This window comes from Pteropus alecto, unplaced genomic scaffold (assembly GCF_000325575.1).
Source record: "Pteropus alecto unplaced genomic scaffold, ASM32557v1 scaffold106, whole genome shotgun sequence".
In the NCBI taxonomy this organism is placed as follows: Eukaryota; Metazoa; Chordata; class Mammalia; order Chiroptera; family Pteropodidae; genus Pteropus; species Pteropus alecto.
The window spans coordinates 3,063,679-3,078,174 of record NW_006442103.1 but is presented as its reverse complement, the minus strand read 5'-3'; the positions used below and the strand labels follow the sequence as shown (position 1 = coordinate 3,078,174).

General features: G+C 34.5%; 1 protein-coding gene across 2 annotated transcripts in view; it reads left to right on the top strand.

Annotated features, from left to right (window-relative positions):
- DPYD (dihydropyrimidine dehydrogenase) overlaps positions 1–14,496 on the top strand; it is a 707,946-nt gene that overhangs the window by 444,581 nt on the left and 248,869 nt on the right. For both annotated transcript variants that reach the window (XM_006919549.3, XM_025038477.1), the window contains 2 exons: positions 4,007–4,075; positions 10,787–10,870. In XM_006919549.3, the coding sequence (XP_006919611.2) occupies positions 4,007–4,075; positions 10,787–10,870 (153 nt within the window). The remainder of the gene's footprint in view (positions 1–4,006; positions 4,076–10,786; positions 10,871–14,496) is intronic.

The following is a 14,496-nucleotide window of genomic DNA, read 5'->3' as shown; positions in this document are numbered from 1 at the left end:
ATCAATAAAACAAAGAACAACAATTGTTGGCAAGGATGTGGAGAAAAGAGAACCCTCATACACTATTGGTGGGATTGCAAATTGGTAGAGCCACTGTGGAAAACAGTCTGGAGGTTCCTCAAAAAATTGAAAATAGATATACCTTTTGATCCAGCAATTGCACTTCTGGATATTTATCCAAAGAAAATCAAACCAATAATTCATAAAGATCTATGCATCCTTATGTTCTAGCAGCTCTATTCACAATAACCAAGCTATGGAAGCAATCTAAATGCCCATCAACAGATGATTGTATAAAAAAGTTATGGTTCATATATGCAATGGAACATTATTCAGCCATAAAAAAATGAAATCCTACTATTCGCAATGACATGGATATCAAAGGTTATTAGGCTGAGCACATAAGTCAGACAAAGATAAATTCCATATGATTTCACTTATATGAGAAATCTAAGGAACAAAAAGAACAAACTAATCAAGAATAGACTCACAAATATAGAGGACAATCTGGTGAAGGCCAGAGGGAAGGAGCGTGGGGGCCTGGGAGAAAGCAGTGAAGGGTTAAAGTACAAATTAGTAGCTGATAGATGGTAACAGGGATTGGGAGCACGGCATAGGGAATGCAGTCAACAGTAATGTAATGGTTAGGTGGAGAGCCAGGGGGATCGTTTCATAAACTAAGTAAATATCTAACCAATGTACTGTATACTTGAAGCTAATAATAAAATAAAATAAAATGCTACAACATGTTATAGGGATGTAAAGAATATAGTCAATAATACTGTAATAACTACGAATGGTATCGGATGAGTACTAGCACTATCAGGGTGATTGCTTTATGTATTATATAAATGTCTAATCACCATATTGTGTACTCGAAACTAATATTATATGTCAACTGTAATCGAATTGTAAAAAAAATTATTTTAAAAAAAGAAAATGAAGAAAGAATGGTGTAGTGTTTGGCTGCTGAGAACATACACAAAAAACCCTCCCTCGGCTTAATATAAATGTGTCTCTACACCTGTGGTCACTCCTCTCCAGTGACAGCTTCCCATAGTCATACCCAGTCAGTACATCCCAGACATTTCATGACGCCAACACTCGTGATGTTCAGATAATTCTCTGAGTGATATTTATTTCTCTCCATCAAGCCCAATTTAAGAGCTCTTCATGATCCTCTAGACCTAGAGGGCAAATGATGATTTCAACCAACCTTGGCACAATCAATATATATTTGAAGCAAAAAACAGCTTTATCAAAATTAAAATTGTCATCTAGAAAAGAGGAACCATGTTAGTCACTCGTTTAGAGCACATATCATCTCCTGTTGTCAGGGCTGGGCAGCCTGATCCCCCTGATCCCCCAACTCTCTGTTCAACCCATCTGTTGAGTGGCTACTAGCAGGACCTGCCTACTAGTAGCACCTTTCCTGTTATCCTCCGTGGTACCCTGAGAGTGACATTGGAGAGGAGGTCACTGTGTTTATTCATTGGCCATTTAATTTTTGTATGCAAAGGTGAACTTGGAGATTACCTTTTCATAATTGGAGGCAAGTTTTGTTTTTGTTGTTTTTGTCTTGTCTTGATTTAAGTAATTAAACTTCCTAATGTCCATCACTTTCACCACGGAACTTGTCTCTAATGCCAAAATCTTTTTTTTTTTCAGTCTGGATCTTTAGACCTAACCCTGCCCTTGAAGTTTTAGCAACAACCCTAGAGTTTCTGCTTATTCCTTACATCTTTAGATTAATCATTTTTTAAAATTTGTTTTTGTTTCTTTACTTGATCCTCAAGGCCACTAAGGACAATAAGAATCTGTCACCTGACCCCAGCCTTTGTCTCAGTCGATTTTCCTTTCAAATAAGATCTTTTTAAATTTTATTTTTTATGTAAAGCATACTCTCCAGGAGGTATGAGTGTAGTTCTAGGAGATCTGAGTCCCCCCTCCCCCCGCTCCCCCCATGACCTGTTTTCTAACTGGGGCGTGGGGCAGAATATCCCTGAGGTCTTAGAGCAAGGGGAAAGGGCAGAAAGACAGAGTCTCCTACCAAAGATACACAATTATGCTGGTGACCCCTTTTTGCTTGCAAATGGGCAAGCTTGGAATTTGATTTTTTTACTTTTTTTAGGCCCTAGAGACAACGGCTATGGATCATTCTTACCATTTCCTCCCAAATTCTTAAAAGCTGCATCCTCACTGCACACAAAGATTGAATACTGAACTCAACCAAAAATTATTAGGCATTTTAAATTTTCCTTCTCTAGTCATCGTGTTTTTATTTTCTTCTCTTCGTTCCTCTCTGTAAAGAGGAATCTACCCGAATCTGCTGTTTCTCCTGGCTTCCTTGTTTCTCTTATCATTGTCCTACCTTTACCTGACTAATATTCTGAGATTTCCTCAGTCACTCAGATTAGATCTCTTGATTCTTCTTTCTTAACTACTTCTTCTAGTTCACAAGTTCTTTGTATTTTAACATTTGACACTTCTTTCCATCACCTGAATCAACACCAACATCAGCCTTGCTCACTCTTTAGCTCGTATAATAATTCGCTAATGGTTTTACCAATTTTTTCCCCTTCTCTAACTTAGGATATTCGTTTCTGCTTAACTGTAAAGGGATACGCTGATAAAGCAACTCCAGGCTACTAAACCGTTGGTGACCTCATTCATTTATTCACTCGGCCTCACTAAGTGCCAAACACCGTGGCTGCTGTTACAGATAAAGCAATGAATGATGCAGAGCAGTCAGTCCCAGTTCCCCTGGAGATTCTAGTCCATCAGGAGAGAAAAATTAACGCAACATTAAGGGCAGGCTTGTCTCCCTGGTTTTAAAAACTCTCTCCAGTTTGGTCACTTGTTTTCTGTCTTTCCCTTAATGTTAAAAGCATTCATCAGACTTTTACAACATTTCTTTTTTTATTTTTTCTAGATATCCATTAAAAAGCTGCAAGTGGTGAGAGCACAGTGGCTTTTAGTGGACTCTTCCACGGGGACTGTGACTTTAGGCTTGGCACAAACTCTTTGTATTTCAATCTCATAATCTTTAAATGGTAATAATAAAAAAATAATTACTGACATGTTTTGAACACTTAACTTTGGGCCAGAAAACCTGGAGGTTAACAGCGCAGACTGCCTGGGCCTGAGTCCTGGCTCTGCTCATTAGGAGGGTGACCTTTATACGTCAGTGCCTCAACATCTCTATCTGTAACATGGGGAGGATAGTGTTGAGAATAATTAAGTTAATAAAGTAAAAACCATTAATATAGTACCTAGCACATCATAAGAGATATATAAGTCTTAGCAATTTCTATTATTACTTTTCTAAGTAGGCAGTGCTATTATCTACATGTTACCAATGAGCAAATTACATGTCTTACCCAGGGCAATGCAGTAAGTGGTAGTCAGAGTTCTAATCTGGACATCTGGCCTCAGAGCAGGTACTTGAAACTACTACTCTGCAAAACCTTTTTTACAGGATTACTAGAAGACCAGAATTAAATAATCAACATTTAACAGAATTTAAAACTATAACGTACTATAAATATGTGAGGTATTATCCATATTATAATATGATTGAAGAAGACACTAATTTATTTCTTTTATTTCTTTTAGCTACATCAGTAATTATATTAATAAACATTTCTATGTCATCGCACAATTTAAGCAACTCTTTCACATACACAAATTTACATAACTCCCCTGTTGCTTTCTGAGGTTGGCAAAGTTGATATTATTATCTTCATTTTTAAAAGATCAGCGAAGTTAAGTAACTTGCTCGACTATTCATTTACTAAGGGTAGTAAATGAGAGAGTCTCTAACATAATTCTGAAGCCCCAAATCTCATCTTTTGTTTTACTATAATACCCTGCTGTTTTTTAATTATTTGTCTTTTAACAGATTGAAAACTATTTTTATAATATAGTCTATCATTATAAACATATACATGTAAATATTAATATTCCCTTGTTTGAACTGATATTCTTTTTTTTTTTCTTTTTAAAGATTGTGATTGCTAGCATCATGTGCAGTTACAATAGAAATGACTGGATGGAGCTCTCCCAAATGGCTGAGGTAATGATTTCTTTAGTATATATTTATTTTATTTCATCCCATCTATTTTTATTAGTTTTAAATAAAGAGCTGCCGTGAAAAATAACCCAGTAGAAATGAAATTGAATGGAAAATGGTAACTTAAAACATTTCTATTATAATTTGTTTACCCTGTGTTTTTGTTAAAATGATGGAAATGTAAATTTGAAAGAAATCTATTCTATAAAAGTGGTCCCTTAGATTTCACACACTACCTAAAAATTCTTTATTCTTTGAATCCATATACTCTTTATTTGCATATTAAGCAAACTGTAAATTATGATGGATGTCATGATAAAATTTAATTCTACCTTTGAGACTCTAACTTGATCTTACCTTGCCTTTAGGCAAACTAGTTTGACAGTGAGAGAAGAAATTTTGAATATAAAACTCTTGAATATTTAAAATATAAAAGGTTCATTTAATACTATTTGAGTTTGAATACAGATATGCATAAAATGGTAGGACAGAATGCTCTTGAATGAAACACTAGTCAGCAGCTTTTCTATAATATAAATGGAATCTTGCACAAATGCAAACAACTAACCATGTGCCTCAAATTTGTATTTCAAATAGAAAAATACATACTTAAAATGATACACTTATGTCCATCATTCTGTCATGAAAAATACTCTAGACAGATTTAGTTAGTTTCTTGAAAACCTCTTAGAAGTGTAGAAACTAAAACTAACAATTCTTATGAAATAACAACTCTATAAAATATTATAAAGCTTACAATAGTGTTCGAAAATGTTGATTGTACATTTTATTTGGATGTCTTAAAACTATGAGGGGAAAAATTACTTCTGGGACTAAGGGGGGTGAAATTAAGCATAATCAGTAATTGGCTTTGTGATCTTTGGTGCTGGGTCCATTTTATACGTGTATTTACCTAATTGACCATGAAATCTTCCACAGAAGATTGGCATGAGTTTTGCCAATTTTAAGGTGACTATGATGAATGACTTTATCATGCTGCTTTCTTCTCTGTCTCTCTGTAGAGTAAAATACTTAAAACACATATTTTCTTCAGTAAGGAGCATTAATTTCTAAATAAGCGAATTTTACTTTTGAAAAGTCAAAAACTTTTGTAGTATTAATATACTAACCAACTTAAAGAGTTTTTCATATTACACATTTATTTTTTTAATTGCAGTTTAATTAAATATCATTTTCTAAGTACTAATAGCAACAAATAAAAGAGGAAGGAGGGAGGGAGGGAGGGAGGGAGGGAAGGAAGGAAGGAAGGAAGGAAGGAAGGAAGGAAGGAAGGAAGGAAGGAAGGAAGGAAGGAAAGAAGGAAAAATGAAGGAAGGAGGAAAAATTCTTTTATAACAAAAACGATATGTCTTTTATTCAGTCAAAAGTCTGTAGAATCTCTCCACAGGAAAGCAATATGCATATTGAGAAGGTCAATCTACAGATGGTGTCAGTTAAAAACAAATCCCTGTAACCTTAAAATATGGACCAGCGCAGGGCATATCACATGAAGAAATTGTCCCTAAGCCTTCACATCATCCTGGGGGCAGCATCAGTCAGCATGATTCCATCCAGCTCATATGGTAGGCATGCAATAAAGCTTTATAGAGTCAATATTTGGTTTTCTTTTTAAGAACACATGCTTCACAGCAGAATAAAACAAATTTCTTACAATCAAAGAGCGCACATAAAAATAAACCAACAAAAACAAAAAGTATTCAAACCAAAGTTAATATACCACTTACAGTGTACATTTCTTTAGGGGTGGTGATAAAGAAATCCGAGCTATTACTCCAGCTGTTCTAGCATGCCACTGGTTTTAAGTTCAGCAAATGACTTAATATGATGATGGATATAGTTTAAATTTATGAAGTTCCTCTCCTTATAGAGGAATGCTTGAATTACACAATAGAGAATTAGAGAAATCTTCTATCAGCTCTTTACTATTATGTCAAAAAACAGAAGTGGCCCATATAACAGCAGAACAGATCCAGTTGTACACAAACATGAAAAGACTGAGAATCTCTATGTCAGAATGAAAATTTGTAGAAGGAGAGATTATTATCATTTGTTTGTTTTACCAGAGGTTACCATTTTATTTTACTTTTTCGAATAAAGATTTAAGAGCAGGTGGGTGGTTAAAAAAATTGAACCTAGGTACATTCTTAAAATACAGTAAATTCAACTAAATGCTGTTTTTAAAAGTTAATGTATATCTGTATATCTAGTATATTCTTCTTTATCATACACATATTCTTGAGAAAGTTTTGTTTTCTCCTAGAAATAGAACCATGCTGAACAAAACTTCCTTTTACTCTAACTCTAGGATGCATATCTTTAAAGGTTTTCTTTCATGTATTTCTCAACCTAGTTTAACTCTGTCATGATTTTTGAGCACCACAAAAAAGAAGCAGCCCCTGGAAAAGTTTTCACAGCTTGGTGTCAAATCAGTAGCATCTGGTCGAGACTAGACAGTGTTGCTACATAGAAAGTCAACAGTAGACTTCGTGTATTCTTTTAATGGAAGAGAGAATTCAAGAAGTGTACCTTTCATGCCCCACTGACGGAACACATTCCTCACCCTACTTGGGCTCTGATGCCCTTTGCCAGCCCCCACCACCAGTGGAATTTTCTCACTTGGGCTCTGATATACTATACCAAGCCACCCTCCACACGGACATCCTTCTCACTGTGCTCGGGCTCTGATATCTCACACTGGGCCCCCATGGCTCCTCCTCAGATCCTTCTGGTCACCTGTCTTGCTCTGCCTGACTCAAAGACCTTAGAGCCACATTGATCAGGAAGGAAGGGAGAGGTAAGAGAAGGAGACGGGGAAAAGCTTTGTACCCGATTTTGTTGTATATATTGTCCGAGGTCTGTGGTTTTGCTACCCTAATTTCTTGGAAAGTTTTTATAAAGCAATTCAAAGAATTTAGAAACTACATCACTTTTTTTCTCTCCTCTGAAGTATAGTTATTTTAAATTCTTTCTCTGATCGAAGCTGGAGAATGGCAAATTAGACATTCTAATTGAATGAGTGGGTTGGTTGGATGGATGGATGGATGGACATGTAGAATAATAGATGATAGATGATAGATAGATGATAGAAGATAGATAGATATAAATTGCTTATACTGTATTTATACAGTATTTACATAGTATTTATTACAGTCCAGGCACTGTTGTAAGTCATTCATTTTTATTAAATTTATTTATACATTATAAAAGTTACCCTAAGAGTTACTTCCATTATTTTCCACTTTTTAGAGATGAAGAAACTGAGGCAAAAAGTTGTTAAATAGTATGCCCAAGTTCACACAGCTAGTATGTGTTCAAACTAATGAAATCTGGCTTGAGTCCACATATTAGCATATACATTCTACTGCATATAGGTAATGGATGACAAATAGGTAATGTATGAAATAAGGAAAAGCAAATTTTCTGTCAGTGTCTTCACTAGATTATTTTATTGTATAAACATTTAGGTGAGGTGGAATTAACTCTACTAAGTGAATAAACCAAAAAGCTTGTGACTAAACAGGAATCAGAATGCATGCCCAGTTTCAGTTAATTTAATTCATGCTAATTCAGCAATTAAAACATTTTTGAATGCATATAGTTGCTTGGAAATGGAATTAACTGCCTTTTAAGGTAGTATACATCCTGTGGCAGCAATATTTGAGCAGAGGCCAAATGAATGTTTCAATCTTTCTGTATCACCTTGAGCAGGATTATCTCAGTTTTTGAAACGTAGATGTTCATTTCAAAGGCCTTCCAGGTATATTTGGTGGGTCAATGGTTGTATACGTGTATAATACTGAAGAAATGTTTAATAATTAGTCACTGAAAAGGCTTTAAATTGATAGGTGGTTTTATAAGATTTTAATTTTTACTTCAAGTTTAGAAGCTTTCAGGATGGCGAGTTGTTATATTTTCTTAACACAGTGTCACACCAGCCACAGAATAAGTGATTTTTAATAAATTATGATAATGAATAAGAATGTAGGCTCTGGACTCAAAAATGCTCTCAAAATGCTTGGGTTCCAGTCCCTACTCTCATTTACAAGCTGTGAGAAAGTCACTGGAACTCTTTGTACCTCGTTTTTCTCATTTGTAAAATGGAATAATGTTATATCCTAATACAAAGAGCCTAGCAAACTGTCTTTCATATTGTAAGTGCTCAATAAATGTTAGTTACTATTATCTACTTTGATAGCTATTGTCAGCTAGCACTTATATTGAGGACAGGGGTCCCCTAACTCCCAGACACAGCAGGAAAATGAGCAGCAGGCCAGAAAGTGAAGCTTCATCTGTATCTGTAGCCACTCCTCAGCGGTAGCATCACCGCCTCAGCTTCACCTCAGATCATCAGGCATTAGATTCTCATAAGAGCACCAGTCTCTGGTGCCAAAAAGGTTGGGGACCGCTGTTTTAGGAAATATGTATAATGTAAATATGTATACAAATGCCATCTAGAGTTTATCTATTCCAAAATGTTGTTGAATTGATTTGCTATTGATTGCTGGATTTAGCTAAATAAAGAAGTCTAAAGGAAATATTTGAAATAACTAAGAAATAATAAGAAAAGCACACTATTGTATGTCATTGGAATGTGCAGTTCTTTAATTAAGCTGGTAATTCCCACAGGACATGGTTTTGAGATAGGTCATATTAAATTGGCTTACACTTCAGTAGATAGGAACAAAGGTTAACAGACTTTCCCAAAGCATTCCCAACTCCTTAGCTAACCTAGGATTGGAACTCAGAGTTTAGCCAGTTGTGCTTTGTCTGTGCTCACTACCAAATCAACAGGAGAAAAACAACATGTTTTAAGGTAATTTTTAAAAAACATGAAGCATTTTAAAACTAAATTAGGGAAGCAAAAACCATAACGAAACCCTATTAGAAAATAGGCTGGATAATCAAATGAACTTCTACAAATGTGCAGAAGAAAAAGCAGACTCACTGATAAATAAAGATAGGTAAGAAAGTCAACTGAGAAATAGCTAACTAGAATTCTTAAGTTTGTTGAGGTCCCACTTAAAATTCATACAGGAGGAAAAAATAAGCTAAAATCTTGAACAATTAGGAAGAAAAGAGAGACCTTGAAGAAATAGTTGTTAGCCTAGAAAAGGTCTGATACACTTAGAAAATAGTGATTTTTTTTTAATCCTTTGCATGATTTGATAGACATATTATAATATTATGTGAACTGATTCAAGCTTCTACTTAAAAAGAAGTTGTGTCTGACTTATTTCATTGAGCATGGTATTCTCGAGATCCACCCATGTTGTCGCAACGGCAGTATTTCATCTTTTCTTATGGCCGAGTAGTTTCCATTGTGTATAAGTAGCACATATTTTTCTAATCATCTATCGAAGGACACCAGTTTTTTCCATGTCGTGGCCACAGTAAATAGTGCTGCAAGGAATATAGGGGTACATATATCTTTATGAATAAATGTTTTCAAATTTTTCAGGTAAATACCCAGAAGAGGAATTGCTGGGTCATATGGTAATTCTATTCTTAAATTTTAGAGACACCTCCATACTGTTTTCCATAGAGGTTATACCAATGTACATTCCCACTGGCAGCGTGTGAGGGTTCCTTTTTCTCTGCATCCTCTCCAACACTTTTTATTACTTGTCCTGTTGATAAGAGTTATTCTAACAAGTATGAGGTGATACCTCATTGTGGTTTTGATTTACATTTCTTAACAGAAGGAGATTTGAGTTTGGGTGGTAAACACAATGTGATATACAGATGATGTATTATAGAATTGTACACTTAAAACCTACATAATTTATTAACCATGTCACTCAATAAATTTAATTTTTTAAAAAAAGTGTGGCATTGGAGAAATTTTAGAGGTTAGGCGAAAGATAAAACTTGAATCATTTAGTTTATCCCCATCCCTCAAATTACTGGATTAAACTATAAAAAAGTGTTTTGTTTATTCTTAGAGTTTTTCACAGAAGATGTCTCAAAAATTCCATGATTCTCTAAGTATTCTTAGAATATTTAGGACTATTTTGTTCATTTTGCAGGACCCATTTGTATACTAATGAATTAATGTGTTAAATAAGGATTTCTGTTTAATTATTAAAGACGAATTTATCTATACTTCATATTTCTGAGCATAGACTTTTTAAAATACAATAAAATTGATTTTCAATTAGTATTTTGAATTTTACTTGTATTCATTCCCACTGCAATTTTTTTTTTTTTTTTTTTTTTTTGCACCTCTACTTCCAGTGCCAATAATCCAGAATTAGTAAGATTTGTTTCTATGAAAACAAAAGCTGTTTAGGGCAGAATAAATGTGATGTCAAAGAGACCTGATGTTAAAATCTCTGCTGTGTCATTCAACAACTAGGCTTGTCATTTAATCCCCTGTGCTTCTGTTTTCTTGTGTGTAATATCGGTACCCTAATAATCCAAGGATTATGAGAATTTGAAATAACAAATATAAAGCACATAAAGCAGTGAATGCCCTCTTATAAGCACTCCATAAATATTTGCTGTTGTTGTTATTATTTTTGTTATACATACTCTAATTTTGAAGAGTCAGAATATACCTCACATGATAGCTGTGATGCAGAAAACAGAACAGTTAAGATTCGACAAATGTGACCTATGATATCAAAGGTGAAAGCATATTAGTTCACAAATAAAGCTTTGCCTTTTCCTTCATTTTCTTTTCATGTCTTAAAGACTTCTGGAGCAGATGCCCTGGAGTTAAATTTATCGTGTCCACATGGCATGGGAGAAAGAGGAATGGGCTTGGCCTGCGGGCAGGTAAGGACCTCAACAGCTGTCATTATGTATGTCTGTGTGACAGAAAAGGCCCCTGTACGAGTAGTTACTGTACCTTAGGCAAGGAGATGCTCAAAGCAGATGACTGGCTTGAGACTTCCAGGTCTGCATGGTTTAAATATTTAGTGCTTAAAAAGTGGAAAATGAAGGAAGCTGAAATTATAGCAACTGTTTAGTTTTATTAAGGAAGATATCACATTATGTACTTGACAGGAAGTAATATCATAACAAATAGTTTTTAAAAGTGCTGAAGCAGAATTAGCTGATTTTAAATGCAATGTTCTTTATTCATTCTGGGTGCTGATCCAGTTTCCCTGGAGCAATATACTGTACAAAATGCATTGTTCGTAGTGATTTTCTAGTAAATGGGGCACAGCAGAAATTGCATTTTACATTTTTTAGCATATGATCATTATTCCCTAACTGTGTTTTGGGAGTTTCAAAAAGACTTTGATGCTATTTTTATTTTTGGATACAATAAATGGAAATTTCATGCTAAAATACTTTCAAAAACCTAATGAATAAAATGTGGAAATATATGTTAATATGTAGAAAATACTGCATCTTTATGTAACGAGATACAGTGTCGTATGTTAAGGAGCGATGTAAAAGTTTAATGCTAAAAAGGTAAGTGTTTTGCATCTAATTTAGCTTTTAAGCCCAGAGAGAGTTGGTGTGAATTAAATAATATGAAATGTTGTTTGTAATTTATGACAAATTTCTTAGTCCTGGAAAGTTTACTTTTATCTCCACATCTGGCACAAGGCCTTATACATAGTAGATACTCAATTCTTTTTTCTTAAGTTATTATATTTTTTTAAATTAAACTCAGAGGCCAGAGGCTTTTAATTTGGAAGGGCAAAAATTTCTTCTTATTCAAATGAACACAGTTTACCATTTTCATATTAGCATTTGAGGATTTTAAAGTACCTTGTAAATATTTAATTAACATTCCAAGTAGATTTGTGACTTAGGAAGAAACCATTTTTGGTAGCAGCAGGGGAGGAGGGGCTAGTCAAATGATTTTCAAGTGTACCCTCTGTTCCACACACAACAGGTTACCCGGAAGATCAGTAAACGTGGTAACAGAACCAAACTTCAGAGTTACTCAGTATAGGGAAAATATCATTCTATTGAATCATGACTTTTATGAGTCACATGATTAGGTAACAGTCAGCGTGTCAAGATATGTAACTTGATTAAAATGAGGAAGGCTTCTAAAAGAACACCTGGAATAAGGCCTGAGGTAGTCAAAGTTCTCACCTTAAAACTTTCACAGTCTGAAATTTAGAACCAATTTCTTTTTCTTTTTCTTTTTTTTCTTTTTAGCTGAAGGGATGAAAACAGCTATAGAAAATATAAACCTATTGACTAATTTTTTAAAGAAGGATACGTTTTAACATATATTCCTTGCCACAAAAGGACGATTATTTTGAAAATGACACCCAACCCTGAGTTTATTTTTAGGGTGAGTGTTCACTCTGTGGACACATCTAAATTTACTCAGCTGTTACGTGTCTTATCAGCAGTCCCCAACCTTTTTGGCACCAGGGACCAGCTCTCCTAAGAGAATCTAATGCCTGATGATCTGAGGTGAAGCGGAGGCAGTGATGCTGGCGCTGCAAATACAGATGAAACTTTGCTCGCTTGCCCACCACTTACCTCCTGCTGTACATCTTGGTTCCTACCAGGCCATGGACTGGTACTGGTTGGTGGCCCAGAGGTTGGGGACCCCTGTTTGGGTGTATCTTCTCCAGAGAATTATATAGCCACATAAGTTTTGTACAGCCTGTGGCAGAATGAGGATGCCAAGTGCTGAAATTTCATAGTCAAAATTATCATTAAGAAAAGCATGTGTTCCCAAAACCATATCTTAGGCTGAAGGAAACAGAACGTTTCCATTTTTTTTGTTAGTTATCAACTTTAAAACTAAAACCAATTCTTCTTATTAGCCAAGGTTAGAAATTTTCTTTTTAATTATATTCTCTTGTAAATTATATAATTGAAAAATAAAGCTAATTGAATCATGTCTTGTTCCAACGTATTTTAAATGATTACTCTGCCTCAGAGTCCATGAATGTTCAATATTTTAAATGGAGTGAATGAAGAATATTAGTGCATTAAAAAATAAAAACTTTACTATAACTGCAACTCTTTAGAGTGGGCATAAACACATCTGGGGCTTATTTATCTTTTTCTTTACTTCCTTTTTCCCTTTCTCTACCTCTTTTTCCGTTGCCTTTTCCTCCCTCCCTGAGGTTCATAGTCTCGAGCCCTTGCAAGTTGGTGGGATGGGAAATTTGTGCTCAGCTTCGGGAAACTGAGGGGCCATTCCAATCCCTCTTCCCATCCAGCGTGGTCCTGAGTTCTTTCTGTTAAAATCTCCCTGTGTGCAAAGAAAGCACAGAGCTTGTGCATCGCCAGAGCCTGATAAATATTTGCTTCATGAATGAAACAAACTGACATTAGTTCCATGGCTAAAATATTTATCTACTAGAAATATTCTCTTGTAGTTTCTACATTTCCGATGTTTCTAGAAGTCATAATAATTTTAGTGCCTCAAGAAGAGGCAGAGTATCATAGTACAGTACATTTTCTTCTCTAAACATTTGTTTTTTTCCTCTTTTATCTCAAATATTTTCTCGCAAGTATTTAGTAAGTGAAAAATGCTGCCTTTGTACCTGTACTTTTAAATTAACTGTATGTGTATATTTTTAAACTTTTACATAAATATTTAAACTCTTTATAAATGTTTCTATAAATGACTAAAAATTGTGAAATTTATGACATAGAAATCTGTACCATACAACATATAGATATCATATTTATTTATAAAATTTGTAGAAATAAAAAAAAACTCAAGCTGACCTCGAGAATTTGATTTGTGTATTTCCTGCAAAGTGAAACTTCATGTGAAATCTTAAACAGCATAGCACTTGCTAGGTTTTTAAAGGCCATCTCATTCTTTATTCTTTCCATCAACCATCTATGTCACCTTGATCAAGCCACTTATTTTCCTAAAGCATCAGTTTCCATCTCTAAAATATGGGATTTGAACTAGATGACCTCTAAATCCTCTTCCAGCTTTAATATTCTGTGAATGCTAAATTATAGGTAGCAGTCTAAAATGTTATTTTTAAACTACCCATAAAGAACATGGATAAAACAAAAACAAGTGAAGAAATAAACAGATGAATATCATGCTACTCTTCTTAAAAAACACTTTAACATTTTCTCTAGCCTGCATAAAAGTCAATGTTTTACTTATATGTCTCCTAATTATTTTTACATCAACCAATGCTGCTCATTTTTTTTTTTTTGGTATATTTTACTTTATTTGATAAATGAGTATCTAAGTGATGGTTTTAAGAAAGCTTTAGTTTAATCTTGTACCTACCGCGGCTAACATAGAACCCTTGGTCTTCTGTATGTCAGCCTGCTCTTCTGTCAGATTTTGCCATTTTAGGTAATGATACCTCCATCACTTTGATGCTTAAGCAAAGGTGAAATATGTTCTACTTTTAGTTGTATATATGTCAGAGTCAGTTATATTACAACAAGAAAATAAAATATTTTTTTCTTCCTTCTTCTCACAACAACCCTTTGAA